Genomic DNA, 19,180 nt, shown 5'->3' with positions numbered 1-19,180 from the left:
GCGGTCTCAATGGGCGAGAACCCACACGGACAAGGATCATGTCAGCGGCCATCTAATCTCTAATCCCTTGTGACTGTGTCCCACTGCTCTGTATTGGATCTGAAGTGTTTGCCCTTGACGGTGTGTGTGTGTGTGTGTGTGTGTGTGTGTGTGTGTGTGTGTGTGTGTGTGTGTGTGTGTGTGTGTGTGTGTGTGTGTGTGTGTGTGTGTGTGTGTGTGTGTGTGTGTGTGTGTGTGTGTGTGTGTGTGGGGAGGTAGTTTAATGCCTACAAATCAATGAATAGACCGATAGCAGTCAATAGAACAACACACAAACACCGTTTATACCTGTCTCCAAACACACATTAAAAGAGCGTAGGGGGAGAAAGACAAAGGACGAACGAGAGAAAGAGAGAGAGAGAGAAAGTGAGAGAGAGACAGATAAAGTGAGCGAAAGAGAGAGTGACAGAGAGGAAGTGACACAGAGCCACGGTTGGTTGTTCAAAAAAAGGGGGGGTTGTATTGTTTTTTATTGATTGTATTGCATTTCGTGTGATCCAACGAAAACGTATTGTTCACATAAAAATAAAGAGGGAGAAAATCACCGGGGGAACAGAACTAGGTCCATTCCGAGTCGATGGAGGTCATTGATGTTTTACAGCGTTGTCACTGTGTTCTCCGTCTCTGTCCAAGGACTCTGTGGCTCTGTGTTAGACAGCTACATTACAGTGTTGTAATCCATCCTGATTAGAGCTGTGGGCCTGTAAGTTGTCCCTGGCTCCTCCAGCACGTCTGCTTTTTATTTATTTAGCTGAGCTGGGAGCCGGGAGAGAGGCTTTAAACCCAACGTGGTAAAAAAGAGAGAATGTTTCAGGAGCTCAGGAAGAACGAGGGATGGCGCAAACAAGACGTACGGCTAGAGCTGTGGAGGCAGAGGGAAAGAGAGACGGAGGGAAGAGGAGGAGGTCTGGGGTTTGGTTCCCAGTCTCTCATTATCTCTCCACTCATCTTTTGGCTGAGTCTGTCTACAGCCTTTTACTTACTGGGCAGGAGAGGGCAGAGGAACAAGGGAGATAGGGGGAGAGGATGAACGGGAAAGGCTGGGGAACGAGAGGAATGAGGAAGGATAGTCGCATCTTTGTGTTTGTGTGTCTTAGTGTGTATGTAAGGAGTATTGAAGTGTTGATTTGTGTGTGTGTGTGTGGTCTATGTCTGTCTGTTTTTAGAGAGTGCTGCTCACATTCCCTATCTCTGATTATGATCAGAAACGAGAAGCGGAGTGTGAAATTAAAGGGTCTGACTGGGAGACCATTACACTGAAACACTGACACACACACACACCAGCACACGTACAGGCACAATTAGAAGCACATGCAGACGCACGCACGCACGCACGCTCGCACGCACGCACACACACACACACACACACACACACACACACACACACACACACACACACACACACACACACACACACACACACACACACACACACACACACACACACACACACACACACTATCAACATCCACCCTGTACGCACAACCACAAAGGCAAACACATTTGCTACACTGCAAGTGCAAACTGATACACATTCAAAACAGACACACATACTGGTTGTGCCTCCTTTTCAAGACAGCAGGGGACCCAGTGAGGACAGGGGGGAACCATAGCCCTGGGTCACAAACAGGAAGGGGGAGGGGCCACATGCACTCTATGTCCCTCTCCCTCCCTCCCTCCCTGTCTGTATCACTGCTTATTTTGCTTTAACGTGTGTGGGAAAGTACGAGAGTCTGGCTGTGCTCGAAGAAATAAGTCAATTTAGTCTGTCTGTCTCTTTCACTGATTCGCTCTATCTCTCTCTCTCTCTCTCTCTCACACACACACACACACACACACACACACACACACACACACACACAGACACACACAGACACACACACACACACACACACAGGAAATTCTCTTTCCAGCCTTACCTGATTCTGATGTTTCGTTGTCATGGTCGAGAGCCTCTAACACCAAGGAGAACGATTTCTGTGGAGGAAAAAGAGAGAGAACAAGGTTCAATCAATTCAGTTTAATCTACGTATGTAGATGTAATCCAAATTGATTTGTCACAAAGTGCTTAGCAACAATCTGGCGTGAAACACCCAAAAGAGCTAGCCAAGAACACATAGCAGCTCACAGTAGTCCTACTGATGAAATTAAACAAATACAACCTTACAGTGTGAAGAACATTTTACATTTAAGTCATTTAGCAGACACGCTTATCCAGAGCGACTTACAGTAGTGAATGCAAACATTTTCTATTTTTTTTTTTTTTTCATACTGATCCCCCGTGGGAATCAAACCCACAACCCTGGCATTGCAAACACCATGCTCTACCAACTGAGCCACACGGGACCACAAGAACAATGTCCTTTTTGACTCACTCCAGAAACGTCCATAAAATCCATATAGCAGTTGGGCTGTGATGGTCACAGAATTTTGGATGATGGTAATTGGCCAGCCAAATGACCGTGGTCACTGTAATAACGGTTCGAATAGCATTTAATTTAAAAAATAATAATAATCAAATTAAATAAATCCTGACAAAAACGTTCTCCTCTCCTCCGCTCCTGACCGCATGTGCCGCCATATAAATAGAATGAATAGAACAGGCGTTTTCATTCTAGTCAATGATGGCGTAATGGGTGGACTGGCTACCATTGCGAGTGTACCGATAGCAGAGATGGACACCCCATTTTTTCTGGTTATATTACAGTCAATGAACAAAGTAGACCACACAAAGCTGCTATTGCACTGGAGAGCCAGAACCTTAAGGACATTGGAACTGACCATTCTTTTTTATGGTAAACAGCCTGAATGTTAATTTATTAACCAGCTTTGGCCATAGGAGCAAAGCAGGAAGTAAAAGCAGGAAGTGTACCCATCAATGTGTGCTGTGATTTGTTGATTCAACTCAACTGACATTACAAAAAAAAACCACATCAGTTAACATCCTTTGAATAAACATTCTACATTTCAGCAGGGAGCAACAAAGTTTCCTCACATGGTTAAGAGTCCATGTTACCGCTGAAACGGACTCAACCTCATGAAACAAACTGAGTGCTCACGTCCCAAAATATAACACTTTTTTGGTTATTACATGATTCCACATGTGTTACTTCATAGTTTTGAGGTCTTCACTATTATTCTACAATGTAGAAAATAGTAAAAATTAAGAAAAACCCTGGAAAGAGTAGGTGTGTCCAAACGTTTGACTGGTACTGCACTGTATCCCATGTCCTCAATAATTATTGGGACAGTGAAGCATTTTTTCATCTTTTGACTCTATACTCAAAAGGTTTGTATTTTAAATCAAACAGTGACTATGAGGTTAAAGTGCAGACTACTTTAATTTGAGGTTTAATTTGAGGATATTTTCATCCATATCGGGTGAAATTACAGCACTTTTTGTACATAGGGCCCGCATTTTAGGGCACCAAAAGCTTTGGGACAAATTCACTAATACAGTTCATTCGGAATGTATTCAAACCCCTTGACTTTTTTTTACATTTTGTTGCGTTACAGCCTTATTCTAAAATTGATTAAATAAACATTTCCCCCATCAATCTACACACAATACCCCATAATGACAAAGCAAAAACAGGTTTCCTTGAAATGTTTCTACAACTTGATTGGAGTCCACCTGTGGTATATTAAACAGATTGGACATGATTTGGAAAGGCACACACCTATCTATATAAGGTAACCCAGTTGACAGTGCATGTCAGAGCAAAAACCAAGCCATGAGGTCGTAGGAATTGTCCGTAGAGCTCTGAGACAGGATTGTGTCGAGGCACAGAGCTGGGGAAGGGTACCAAAAAATGTCTGCAGCATTGAAGGTCCCCAAGAACACAGTGGCCTCCATCATTCTTAAATGGAAGAAGTTTGGAACCACCAAGACTCTTCCTAGAGCTGGCTGCCCGGCCAAACTGAGCAATCTGAGGAGAAGGGCCTTGATCAGGGAGGTGACCAAGAACACGATGGTCACTCTGACAGAGCTCCTCTGTGGAGATGGGAGAACCTTCCAGAAGGACAACCATCTCTGCAGCACTCCACCAATCAGGCCTTTATGGTAGAGTGGCCAGATGGAAGCCACTCCTCAGTAAAAGGCACACGACAGCCCACTTGGAGTTTGCCAAAAGTCACCTAAAGGACTCTCAGGCTATGATAAACAACATTCTCTGGCCTGAATGCCAAGCGTCATGTCTGGAGGAAACCTGGCACCATCCCTATGGTGATGCATGGTGGTGGCAGAATCATGCTGAGGGGATGTTTTTCATCGGCAGAGATTCCAGAATTGACAGGATCGAGGGAAAGATGAACAGAGCAAAGTACAGAGAGATCCTTGATGAAAACCTGCTCCAGAATGCTCAGAACCTCAGACTGGGGCGAAGGTTCACCTTCCAACAGGACAACGACCCTAAGTACACAGCCAAGACAACACAGGAGTGGCTTCGGGACAAGACTCTGAATATCCTTGAGTTGCCCAGCCAGAGCCCAGACTTGAACCCAATCAAACATATCTGGAGACTGAAAATAATCGCTGCAAAAGGTGCTTCAACAAAGTACTGGGTAAAGGGTCTGAATACTTATGTAATTGTGATATTACAGCTTTAAATTGTAATAAATATGCAGCAATGTCTAAAAAAACTGTTTTTGCTTTATCATTGTGGGTATTGTGTGTAGATTGATGAGGGGGAAAAACTATTTATTCAATTTTAGAATAAGGCTGTAACGTAACAAAATGTGGAAAAAGTGAAGGGGTCTGAATACTTTCCGGATGCACTGTATGTGTATTAAAGTAGTAAGTTAAGTATTTGGTCCCATATTCCTACCACGCAATGACTACATCAAGCTTGTGACTAAACACATTTGTTTGCTGCATTTGCTGTTTGTTTTGGTTGTGTTTCAGATGATTTTGTGCCCAATGGAAATTAATTGTAAATAAGAATATAATATGCTTCTAAACACTTCTACAGTAATGTGGATGCTACCATGACTACGGATAAGCCTGAATGAATAGTGAATAATGATGAGTGAGAATGTTACAGACACACAAATATCACACCCATATAAGACATGCAAACTCCTCACCATTACAATAACAGGAGAGGTTAGCATTGGGGGGGGGGGGGAGGGGGGGGGGTATTTGTGCATCTGTAACTTTCTCAGTGAGATGTACCCATCTCGTTGTTATTAAATTATTAGAGATGCACAAATTGTTTTTTGCACCCATCCATGCGTCATGTCCACAATGGTCATGTGAGGTGAAATGCGTATATATTTTGGGATGTGAGCACTCAGTGGGATTGACCTGACGAATATCCGTTTGGGATGGAAACGTTATCAATAAAGCGGTGAATTGGGAGCTTTAGCAGTGTGCGGCCCTTCTTGTACGACCACAAACTTTTCTGTAACTTTCTCGCTCATCATTATTCACGATTCATTCAGGATTATCCGTAATCATGGTAGGATCCATATTGTTAAATCCACTTCAATCAGAGTAGACGAAGGGGAGGAGACAAGTTCAATCAATCTTTTTAGGCCTTGAGACAACTGAGACATGGATTGAGTATGTGTGCCATTCAGAGGGTGAATGGGCAAGACAAAAGATTGAAGTGCCTTTGAACGGGGTATGGTAGTAGGTGCCAGGCACACCAGTTTGAGTGGGTCAAGAACTGCAATGCTGCTGGGTTTTCCACGCTCAACAGTTTCCCACGTGTTAAGAATGGTCCACCAGCTAAATGACATCCAGCCATCTTGGCACAACTGTGGGTGTGTGTGTGGCATTGGAGTCAACATGGGCCAGCATCCCTGTGGAACGCTTTCGACACCTTGTAGTCCACGCCCCGATGAACTGAGGCTGTTCTGAAGGAAAAAACTAGGTGTAACCCAATATTAGAAAGGTGTTGCAAATTTTTTGTACACTCAGTGTGTGTATGTATATATATATTTTATTTTCATGATGGTCTTCATCCATAACCATCATTTACACAGTTATATGGTAATTGTGCCAGCCCTATATAGCAGCACTGATGTGATCTGCCAAGCTAGGCTACCTCAAGGAAGCCATGCTACCAACATCTATGGAGCATTAAATTTTTACATTTTTACATTTTAGTCATTTAGCAGACGCTCTTATCCAGAGCGACTTACAGTTGTGAATGCATACATTTCATACACTTTTTTTTTTTGTACTGGCCCCCCATGGGAATCAAACCCACAACCCTGGTGTTGCAAACACCATGCTCTACCAACTGAGCCAGGCCCTTAAGGGCCGGGAGGGAGCGTCTCAGAGTGGGAGTGCTGATCTAGGATCAGTTTTTCCTTTTAGATCGTAATGAATAAGATTCTATAAACAGATCCTAGATCAGCACTCCTACTCTGAGACGTTTGTGGATACGAGCCCAGGTACAGTATGCTTGCATGATACGACAGAGTGGGGTGAACGATTAGGAATGCAGCACCATACAAACAGCAGCAACACACAGAGAGACACACAGACATAGAGACACACAGAGAGAGACAGAGAGAGAGCTGTATAGACTACTACATCTGGCTACAAAAGGGCCTGTACAGAAGACAGGGACAAACAGCAGATATCTTACGATTTAGGATTTACAAAGATACTTAAATTTCTTCGCTCATTCTGTCTTTGGTGCAGATCAGCAATGAATAATTCAGACCCATGTCCCCCCCTTTCTCCATCCGTCCTCTCTCCCTCTCCCCGAAACACACCAGTGGCTGCCATGCAAATCACCCCGCCGTGCATTGTGGGCCGGGTGTCCTCCTAAAGGGCTGGATGGATGTGCAGTCACGCCTCTGCTCTAAGGGCCCACCACCGAGGGGATGAGTGGAGCGAGGGAGGGAGGGAGGGAGAGATGGAGAGGTGGACGACGAAAGGTGAGTTTAGATGGAAGAAAAGAGGGCGGAATATAAATGAAAAGACAGTGCGTGAGCGGAGAGTAAATTACATGTAGAAGAATGATGGCAGGATGGAGGGGAGAAGGAGCGGGTATAAAAATGTGTAGAGGATAGTTAATTAGAGGTCGGAAAAAAACATTCAGGAGTGTGGAGGGAAGGATGAAGGGAGGGGAAGGTGCACTGGAGTGTAGACGCTGAGGGCGCACACGCACGTGCGTGTGTGATCCGAGGTGAGGGAGGACAGAGAACATGAGAGGTTGGGTTGGGTCTTAGACCGACCAGACATTCAGGAGAACAGGAAACAAGACAGAAAACAGATACAGGAGGAAGAGAACGGGAGGATGGAACTCTAGCATGGTAGAGGAAAAGAGCATGGAAAGTGAGGAGTTGAAGGTCGGGGAGATGTTAGATAAAGAAGGTGCGGAGAAGAAAGTGCTAGAACAATGGATGAAAGCATACAGGAGCGGTAAAGAAGAGGTGGGGAGGCGAGGGGGAGGTATGGATGTGGAGAGCAGTGCCGAGACACGCGCACGCGTACACACACACACACACCGGATTAGAGAAGAGTGAGACATCCCTCTTTCTATCTGAGTTTTCTTCAGTCCACTATTTTGCCTGTGGTGTTTACAATCCACCCCCATTAACACACACACACACACACACACACACACACACACACACACACACACACACACACACACACACACACACACACACACACACACACACACACACACACACAGTAGTAGCTCATATCAGTCAGCGTGCTAACGAGAGCCATTGAAACCCCCAGAGTGCAGGCAGGCTGTTTATGGCTCGGGGTGATGGACCACTTGCATTCATAGATGTTTCTCATATCATCTCTTAGAACATTTTTTAAAATCCTTATAGATTAGTGACAAATTAGGTTTGAAGAACAGTGATCGTTCTACCTATTCTATTTCCATGTGAGAGGGGACTAGGGTGGGGTGATTATGGGCAAAAGTCATCATTGGTTTGGACATCCTGTCAGAAAACTTCTGGGTAGGAAATGATGCAGTGTCCAACACACACACACACACACACACACACACACACACACACACACACACACACACACACACACACACACACACACACACACACACACACACACACACACACACACACACACACACACCCATTACCTCAGTGTTGGCCTGCTCCCTGGCTACTAGCTAAGGACACCTTTCCCATCCAATTTCTCTCCTTATCTCTCTCTCTCCCTCTGTTCTCCAACCGCTCCACCCCTCCCCCAACCCTCCCCCATTCTCCCCCATGTGGCCCATGTGACACACCCTCCCCCATTCTCCCCCATGAGGCCCATGTGACACACACACACACACACACACACACACACACACACACACACACACACACACACACACACACACACACACACACACACACACACACACAGCCAGGTGACACACACACTCAGGAAGGGTGTACCTGTGACCAGACCTGTTGCTAAGGCTGGGGTCACACCCAGGGGACCAGAGTAACCGTGCTTACTCATCATGACATCTGCAAACTGTCATTTCTTTGTTGTGCAATATTTTAGCCCTGCTATTAGATGAATTATTATTTTATTGCTACTGGTCATTTTCACATAAAAGGATCAATAAGCACCAACATGTGAAGTTCATAGGAGCATGTCACATTCGGTGTAAAATTAAAACTAAGAGTCTATATTTTTGAGAACTGAAGGTATACATTTTTCAATCATTTTCCCATCCGAAAAATTTGGAATAAGCAAAGGCTATGATTTCTGGGCAAACAGATGGAAAAGGGGTCTAACATAAAAAGTATTAAAAGGAATTAGAAATACATAAAAACACAATAATGTTGAAGACCCCTGCCAACTAATATCAACACTTATATTTTGTTTTGGAGACATTTTTCTGCTTTCTGTAAGTTTAAGAAACATTGCCTTACCAAAACACAAATATCTTTAAGATATTTTCTAAATTCTCTCCCTCTACTGAACTCTACTGTACTGAACGATACTGTCTGAACTGTACTCTACTGTACTCTACCGTACTCTACCGTACTGTACTCGACCGTACTGTACTGTACTGTACTCTACTCTACCGTACTGTACTGTACTGTACTCTACTCTACTGTACTGTACTCTACCGTAGCGTACTCCACTGTACTCTACTGAACTCTACTCTACCATAGCGTACTCCACTGTACTCTACTGAACTCTACTCTACCGTACTCTACCGTAGCGTACTCCACTGTACTCTACTGAACTCTACTCTACCGTACTGTACTCTACTGTACTGTACTCTACCGTACTCTACCGTAGCGTACTCCACTGTACTCTACTGAACTCTACTCTACCGTACTGTACTCTACTGTACTGTACTGTACTCTACTCTACCGTACTCTACCGCAGCGTACTCCACTGTACTCTACCGTACCGTACTCTACCGTAGCGTACTCCACTGTACTCTACTGAACTCTACTGTACTGTACTCTACTCTACCGTACTGTACTCTACTGTACTGTACTCTACCGTACCGTACTCTACCGTAGCGTACTCCACTGTACTCTACTGAACTCTACTGTACTGTACTCTACTCTACCGTACTGTACTCTTCCGTACCGTACTCTACCGTACTGTACTGTACTGAACTCCACTGTACTGTACTGAACTCTACTGTACTGAACTCTACTCTACTCTACTCTACTGATCTCTACTGTGCTCTACTTTGATGTCCAAACTTGTGAAATATCCACTACCGGTCAAAGGTTTGGACACACCTACTCATTCAATAGTTTTTCTTAATTTTTTATGTGTTCTACATTGTAGAATAATAGTGAAGACATCAAAACCATGAAATAACATATATGGAATCATGTAGTAACCAAAAAAGTGTTAAACAAATCAAAATAGATTTTATATTTGAGATTCTTCAAATTGCCACCCTTTGCCTTGATGACAGCTTTGCTCACTCTTGGCATTCTCTCAACCAGATTCATGAGGAATGCTTTTCCAACAGTCTTGAAGGAGTTCCCACATATGCTGGGCACTTGTTGGCTGCTTTTCCTTCACTCTGTGGTCCAACTCATCCCAAACCATCTCAATTGGGTTGAGGTCAGGTGATTGTGGATGCCAGGTCATCTGATGCAGCACTCCATCACTCTCCTTCTTGGTCAAATAGCCCTTACACAGCCTGGAGGTGTGTTGGGTTATTGTCCTGTTGGAAAACAAACGATAGTCCCACTAAGCCCAAACCAGATGGGATGGTGTATCACTGCAGAATGCTGTGGTAGCCATGCTGGTTAAGTGTGCCTTGAAGTCTAAAGAAATCACAGACAGTGTCACCAGCAAAGCACCCCCACACCATAACACCTCCTCCTCCATGCTTTACAGTGGGAAATACACATGCAGAGATCATCCGTTCACCCACACAGCGTCTCACAAAGACACGGCGGTTGGAACCAAAAATCTCCAATTTGGACTCCAGACCAAAGGACAAATTTCCACCGGTCAAATGTCCATTGCTCGTGTTTCTTGGCCCAAGCAAGTTTCTTCTTATTATTGGTGTCTTTTAGTAGTGGTTTCTTGCAACAATTCGACCATGAAAGCCTGATTCACACTGTCTCCTCTGAACAGTTGATGTTAAGATGTGTCTGTTACTTGAACTCTGTGAAGCAATTATTTGGGTTACCATTCTGAGGCTGGTAACTCTAATGAATTTATCCTCTGCAGCAGAGGTAACTCTGGGTCTTCCTTTCCTGTGGCGGTCCTCATGAGAGCCAGTTTCATCATAGCGCTTGATGGTTTTTGTGACTGCACTTGAAGAAACTTTCAAAGTCTTGAAACTTTCTGTATGACTGAGCTTCATGTCTTAAAGTAATGATGGACTGTTGTTTCTCTTTGCTTATTTGAGCTGTTCTTGCCATAATATTGACTCGGTCTTTTACCAGATAGGGCTATCTTCTGTATACCACCCCTACCTTGTCACAACACAACTGATTTGCTCAAACGCATTAAGGAAAGAAATTACACAAATTAACTTTTAAGAAAGCACACCTGTTAATTGAATCGCATTCCAGGTATCTACCTCCTGAAGCTGATTGAGAGAATCCCAAGAGTGTGCAAAGCTGTCATCAAGGCAAAGGGTGGCTATTTGAAGAATCTCAAATATAAAATGTATTTTGATTTGTTTAGCACTTTTTTGGTTACTACATGATTCCATTTTGTTATTTCATAGTCTTCACTATTATTCTACAATGTAGAAAATAGTGAAAAACCCTTGAATGAGTAGGTGATCTAAAACATTTGACTGGTAGTGTAGATGTCTATGATTTGTTCAGATTTGGTCCTGTCCGGACCAACCACATTTGGTCTTGTTTGGGGGCAGAGCTCATTAAAAATAATACCTAGTGTGTAGAATAATACCCGAATATGCAAAGGCGAATATTGCATATTTATACCTTTGTGTACCTATTTAGAATACAACGCCATGAAGAGAATGATATTCATATCCATAATAATGCATTTCTGTGTAGTACAGATCAGGGACCCATAATGAAATTCTGATACCACAATTCCATTACCATGTGTAAATCCACTTCACTTCCTGTAATTCAATAACCAAAGCAATTTTTTTCAAAGTCAATGTGTCATGACTTAGCTGACACCGCACTCTTTCTGCAGACATTGTTGAATCTTAATTCAGAGCAGATATTTAACAGAAAATACACAAAACTGAGGGAGATTTGACCAAAATTCTGCTACCAAACTTTGCATCTGCACAGTTCTTCCAGTAAATGGGTTTTTGTCAACAAAATCTGCGTAAATTGTTGAAAATAGTCATTGCGCATAGAGTTGTAGGGTTTGTTAAACGTTGAAATCAAATGTTTTTAGTTTGGCATATATTTTAAGTGAAAAATCTGAGTGTCAGCGCAATTCCATTCCCATGGAATTGCCCAATTGTTTTATTTTGAAGGTCTTGGGACTACATTTTTGTATGAACTGTGCTATAAAGGTCATTATCAAAAACCATATCGCATCATTTTCCAATAATGCCATACTACAAAACAGATACACAGTCCAACACACTTCAAAATGTCATCTATCAGTAATGCAATAAACACAGATATGCAAATCAGATGCACAGAAGCATACCAACATTTTAACACACGAATATACACACAACAATAGGACAAATATAAGCACCAACCAAATCATTATTATTAAACCACAATATTCTGATGTGAAATATATACTGCAAATTAGAGGTTGACCGATTATGATTTTTCAACGCCGATAACGATACCGATTATCGGAGGACCAGAAAAAGCCGATACCGATTTGCCGCCCGATTTTTTATATATATTTGAAATCATGACAATTACAATAATACTGAATGAACAATGAACACTCTTATTTTAACTTAATATAATACATAAATAACATCTATTTAGTCTCAAATAAATAATGAAACATGTTCAATTTGGTTTAAATGATGCAAAAACACAGTGTTGGAGAAGAAAGTAAAAGTGCAATATGTGCCATGTAAAAAAGCTAAAGTTTAAGTTCCTTGCTCAGAACATGAGAACATATGAAAGCTGGTGGTTCAATATTCCCAGTTCTTCAATATTCCCAGTTAAGAAGTTTTAGGTTGTAGTTATTATAGGACTATTTCTCTCTATACCATTTGTATTTCATATACCTTTGACTATTGGATGTTCTTATAGGCACTTTAGTATTGCCATCCTAATCTCGGGAGTTTAGGATGTCATAAACAGTGCTGTGCATCAAGCATTGCTAAGAGTTTCTCACAAATGCAGTAAAGTTCTGTTTGAATGAATGCTTACGAGCCTGCTGCTGCCTACCACCGCTCAGTCAGACTGCTCTATCAAATATCAAATCATAGACTTAATTATAATATAATAAACACAGAAATACGAGCCTTAGGTCATTAATATGGTCAAATCCGGAAACTATAATTTTGAAAACCAAACGTTTTTTCTTTCAGTGAAAGACGGAACGATTCCGTATTTTGTCGAACGGGTGGCAACCCTAAGTCTAAATATTGCTGTTACATTGCACAACCTTTAATGTTATGTCACAATTATGTAAAATGATGGCAAATTAATGACGGTCTTTGTTAGGAAGAAACACAGTTCGCAACAAGCCAGGTGGCCCAAACTGTTGCATATACCCTGACTCTGCTTATACTGAACGCAAGAGAAGTGACACAATTTCCCTAGTCAACACTGCCTGCTAACATGCATTTATTTGAAAATATGCAGGTTTAAAAATATATACTTCTGTGTATTGATTTTAAAGAAAGGCATTGATGTTTATGGTTTGGTTTCATTGGTGCAACGACAGTGCTTTTTTTGCGAATGCGCTTGTTAAATCATCACCAGTTTGGAGAAGTAGGCTGAGATTCGATGATAAATTAACAGGCACCGCATTGATTATATGCAACACAGGACAAGCTAGTTAACCTAGTAATATCATCAACCATGTGTAGTTACCTAGTGATTATGTTAAGATTGATTGTTTTTTATTAAGATAAGTTTAATGCTAGCTAGCAACTTACCTTGGCTCCTTGCAGCCACAAGGTCCTTTTGACGCTGCACTCGCGTAACAGGTGGTCAGCCTGCCACGCAGTTTCCTCGTGGATTGCAATGTAATCGGCCATAATCGGCATCCAAAAAGGCCGACTACCGATTGTTATGAAAACTTGAAATCGTCCCTAATTAATCAGCCATGCCAAATACACACACCCCTAGCACCCACACATATATCCACTCACTCTCTCACACACAGACAGAAACACACAAACAAACTTTCTTTGACACACAATGGTTCCCTCTCTCCTTGTCACTCAAACCTGCAGTTCCACCACAGCAGACTGGTTCCACTCGCTCTCTTACAAGTCAGGTTAGAAATACACAGATACGTTGCTAAGGTCGCTAAGGGGGGAAAAAAACAGGCCTGACTGAGTACACAGTGTGTGCGTGTGCGTGTCTGCGTGTGTAAACAACAGTAATGAGACACAGGGTCACTGATGATGTCAGCGACAATGACAATAATGCAGGGATATTTCTACCTTTAGTCACCAAAACAACCACATTGTGATATTTGTGCTATTTGGGACAACAACAGCAGAAGGGATGACAGAGCCAGGGAGTGACGTGTGTGTTGTTTACGTCTGAGAGCAGGGTGTGTGTGTGTTTGTGTGTTTGTCAGGGTGCAATGTCGTTGTGGGAGTGTGTGTGGGAGTGCAGTGTTGTCTGGTGTGTGTGCGCGGACTACCACAGTGTGTTTTGTGTGTGTTATTGTGTGTGAGCATGTGTGTGAGCGTGTGTGTGTGCGTGTGTGTGCGTGTGTGAGTCGTCTAAAGCTGAGGAGAGGCTCAAAGCGTGTCACGGCAGCGAGTTGAGAGGCTGGAAAAAAAACATAAAAAACATTAAAACACTTCAAAAAGTATGATGATTCGTTCAAGAGGAAACTCAACTGGGCTTTCCTAACCCCACTATTTCCCCCAGAAAACATCCATGGAATGTCTATCATCTCTTGCAGAACTGTCATTTGTTTCATCTTCTCTTAAACCACTGTTCTGGAAACATTTTACAAATGTTACCACTCATAAACCTCTCCATCCACAACAAGTCTGGGGTTGATGTTGCTGTAGGCTGGAGGGAGGATGGGGCCTTTTTCCATTTGGACATACCACAGCTCCACAGTTCCAGGTCTCTCATGCTATGCCCTCGTTGACCACTCTTCTTAACAGGCTGTGTTAGCATGGAGAGAGAACGAGAGGGAGTTCCCTAGACAAGACGCAATAAAAACAAGGAAATTAAACAGCCATAAATCGCTGGAAACTGTCTTGATTGTTTCTCCCTCCCCTCCCATCCAGTCTACCATAAATAAAAGAAGGCCTAAGTTAATTATGCCCAGACAGATCCCCATTAGTGCCCCCAATCCTACCCCTCCACATTCCTTTTCCTCAAAGCTCATGGAGCCAGGTGTGCCCCTCTCTCTCCATTTCTCCCTGATGTTTAGTCTCTCTTCCTTTCTCTCTCTTTCTGTCTCTCTCTGTTATCTCTTTAATTCCTCTCACTCCATTTATGATGGGCATCATGACACCCCCCTCCAGTCACTCCCCACCTCTCTCTCAGACATGGGCAGGGAAGGATATCCCGGCTGAGCCAGGCTGTACAAACACAGCTCTACAACAGGAAGGACTCCCAGCCCTGAGAGAGGAATTTCCCTTCCCCCACACCACACACACACACACACACACACACACACACACACACACACACACACACACACACACACACACACACACACACACACACACACACACACACACACACACACACACCCGCGCGCGCGCACACACACACACGCACAAACATACAAAAGTGCACATTAGAAATGTGATAGTCAAAACTATCGACTATAACAGTATTTTCTCTCTCTCTCTCTCTCTCTCTCTCTCTCTCTCTCTCTCTCCATCACCGCATTTTCTACATTCTACATGAGCAGCACACCAATCATTCTGCTACCAGGCCCATTACCATCAAAACCCTTCTCTCATACAGATGGCACCACTCTCCTGAAGTATCAATAGCCCAACTGTAATTATAGACACACATATATATACACACACACACACACACACACACACACACACACACACACACACACGTCGCCTCAGTAACAGTGTTGTCATGACAGCGGTGCTTGAAGCTGGATAAGATGGCTTGCACCACACCAGCAACACCCGAATGGAATCACAGCAACAGTGGCTCCATCCCAAATGGCACCCTATTCATTATATAGTGCACTATACCCTTTGGGCCCTGGTCAAAAGTAGAGCACTACATATGGAAAATAGGGTGCCATTTGAGACACAAGCAGTTTTACCTTTCCAAGACAGACCTACCCGCTAGTGTGAATTTACAACAGGTACATGAATAGAAGGGGTTACGTTAAATAGTAGTAAGAATATGGATTCGCCAATGAGAGTACATCCTGGTGAATTGATTCTGGCACAGCTTTGATAGGAATTTATAAGGACTGATACAGGAACACTCCGGAATACTGTCTGCTTTCTAAATCATTTAGAGCATAGAATTAGAATGAGTTCTAATCCGACTATTTCTATAAGAGAGAGAACCAACACTGAGTGTACAAAACATTAAGAACACCTGCTCTTTGCACATAGACTGACCAGGTGAATCCAGGTGAAAGCTATGATCCCTTATTGATGTCACTTCAAATCAGTGTATATGAAGGGGAGGAGACCGGTTCAAAAATGATTTTTAAGCCTTGAGACAATTGAGACACGGATTATGTATGTTTTAAAAATATATTTATTTCACCTTTATTTAACCAGGTAGGCCAGTAGAGAACAAGTTCTCATTTACAACTAGAGGAAGAGGGCTCAGGGAAGAACCATATTAGTGCTATCAACATCATAATACTTGATCAAGCCTTACAATAACAGAGGAAAAAAATCTATGCAGTGTGTGTGGAAAGGGATATCCCTCTCCCTCTATTGCTCTCTTACTCTACCTGTTCCCGCTCCCTCTTTCTCTTCCCTTCCTCATTACGTACTGTGATATGCAACTTTTCAGGGAAGTTAGGAACCGATATACACAGGCAGTTAGGAAAGCTAAGGCTAGCTTTTTCAAACAGAAATTTGCATCCTGTAGCACAAACTCCAAACAGTTCTGGGACACTGTAAAGTCCATGGAGAATAAGAGCACCTCCTCCCAGCTGTCCAGTGCACTGAGGCTAGGAAACAATGTCACCACCGATAAATCCATTATAATTGAGAATTTCAATAAGCATTTTACTACAGCTGGCCATGCTTTCCATCTACCCCGGTCAACAGCCCTGCACCCCCCACAGCAACTCGCCAAAGCCTTCCCCATTTGTCCTTCACCCAAATCCAGATAGCTGATGTTCTGAAAGAGCTACAAAATCTGGACCCCTACAAATCAGCCGGGCTAGACAATCTGGACTGTCTCTTTCTTAAATGATCTGCCAAAATTGTTGCAACCCATATTACTAGCCTGTTCAACCTCTCTTTCATATCATCTGAGATTCCCAAAGATTGGAAAGCTGCCGTGGTCATCCCCCTCTTCAAAGGGGGAGACACTCTAGACCCAAACTGCTACAGACCTATATCTATCCTACCCTGCCTTTCTAAGGTCTTCGAAAGCCGAGTTAACAAACAGATTACCGACCATTTCAAATCCCACCGTACCTTCTCCGCTATGCAATCTGGTTTCAGAGCTGGTTATGGGTGCACCTCAGCCACGCTCAAGGTCTTAAACGATATCATAACCGCCATTGATAAGAGACAATACTGTGCAGCCGTATTCATCGACCTGGCTAAGGCTTTCGACTCTGTCAATCACAACATTCTTATCGGCAGACTCAAAAGCCTCGGTTTCTCAATTGACTGCCTCGCCTGGTTTACCAACTACTTCTCTGATAGAGTTCAGTGTGTCAAATTGGAGGGCCTGTTGTCCGGACCTCTGGCAGTCTCTATGGGGGTGCCACAGGGTTCAATTCTCGGGCCGACTCTCTTCTCTGTATACATCAATGATGTCGCTCTTGCTGCTGGTGAGTCTCTGATCCACCTCTACGCAGACGACACCATTCTGTATACTTCTGGCCCTTCTTTGGACACTGTGTTAACTAACCTCCAGACGAGCTTCAATGCCAAACAACTCTCCTTCCGTGGCCTCCAACTGCTCTTAAATGCAAGTAAAACGAAATGCATGCTCTTCAACCGATCACTGCCTGCACCTGCCCACCCGTCCAGCATCACTACTCTGGACGGTTCTGACTTAGAATATGTGGACAACTACAACTACAAATAAACTACGAGTTTACAGCCAACTGGTTAGACTGTAAACTCTCCTTCCAGACTCACATTAAGCATCTCCAATCCAAAATTAAATCTAGAATTGGCTTCCTATTTCGCAACCATCCTACCGATCCTCAATTTCGGCAATGTCATTTACAAAATAGCCTCCAACACTCTACTCAACAAATTGGATGCAGTCTATCACAGTGCCATCCGTTTTGTCACCAAAGCCTCATATACTACCCACCACTGCGACCTGTACGCTCTCGTTGGCTGGCCCTCGCTTCATACTCGTTGCCAAACCCACTGGCTCCAGGTCATCTACAAGTCTTTGCTAGGTAAAGCCCCGCCTTATCTCAGCTCACTGGTCACCATAGCAGCTCCCACCCATAGCACACGCTCCAGCAGGTATATTTCACTGGTCACCCCCAAAGCAAATTCCTCCTTTGGCCGCCTTTCCTTCCAGTTCTCTGCTGCCTTGACTGGAACGAACTGCAAAAATCACTGAAGCCTGAGACTCATATCTCTCTCACTAACTTTAAGCACCAGCTGTCAGAGCAGCTCACAGATCACTGCACCTGTACATTGCCCATCTGTAAATAGCCCATCCAACTACCTCATCCCCATACTGTATTTATTTGTTTATCGTGCCCCTTTGCACCCCAGCATCTCTACTTGCACATTCATCTTCTGCACATCTATCACTCCAGTGTTTAATTGCTATATTGTAATTACTTCGCCACCATGGCCTATTTATTGCCTACCTCCCTTATCTTACCTCATTTGCACACACTATATATAGATTTTTTCTACTGTATTATTGATTGTATGTTTGTTTATATCATGTGTAACTCTGTGTTGTTGTATGTGTCGAAATGCTTTGCATTATCTTGGCCAGGTCGCAGTTGTAAATGAGAACTTGTTCGCAACTAGCCTACCTGGTTAAATAAAGGTGAAATAAAAATGGTAAAAAAATGAAATGCCTCTCTTTGTGACTTCTCTCGCACTACCTCTTTCTTTACACATTGTTATCTGTCTCTCAAACAGAGGATGGATGGAATTGGAGGAGACACATACAGAGAGAAAAATACAAAGAGAGCAGCAATACATATACACTGCGTTTCAAAAGTTCGGGGTCACTTAGAAATGTCCTTGTTTTCCATGAAAACATACATGAAATGAGTTGCAAAATGAATAGGAAATATAGTCAAGATGTTGACAAGGTTATAAACAATGATTTTTAATTGATATAATAATTGTGTCCTTCAAACTTTGCTTTCCTCAAAGAATCCTCCACTTTCTGCAATTACAGCCTTGCAGACCTTTGGCATTCTAGTTGT

At 43.1% G+C, this 19,180-nt stretch overlaps 1 protein-coding gene across 1 annotated transcript in view; it reads right to left on the bottom strand.

The window, feature by feature from the left end:
• Window positions 1-19,180, bottom strand: part of LOC106612485 (uncharacterized) — a 60,948-nt gene that overhangs the window by 25,084 nt on the left and 16,684 nt on the right. The window contains exon 3 of the mRNA XM_014213664.3: window positions 1,959-2,016. Coding sequence (XP_014069139.2) covers window positions 1,959-2,016 — 58 coding nt within the window. The remainder of the gene's footprint in view (window positions 1-1,958; window positions 2,017-19,180) is intronic.

This window comes from Salmo salar, chromosome 09 (assembly GCF_965601325.2).
Source record: "Salmo salar chromosome 09, fSalSal1, whole genome shotgun sequence".
In the NCBI taxonomy this organism is placed as follows: Eukaryota; Metazoa; Chordata; class Actinopteri; order Salmoniformes; family Salmonidae; genus Salmo; species Salmo salar.
Note: the sequence above shows the minus strand (reverse complement) of the source record. Positions and strands in the feature narration are given on the sequence as shown.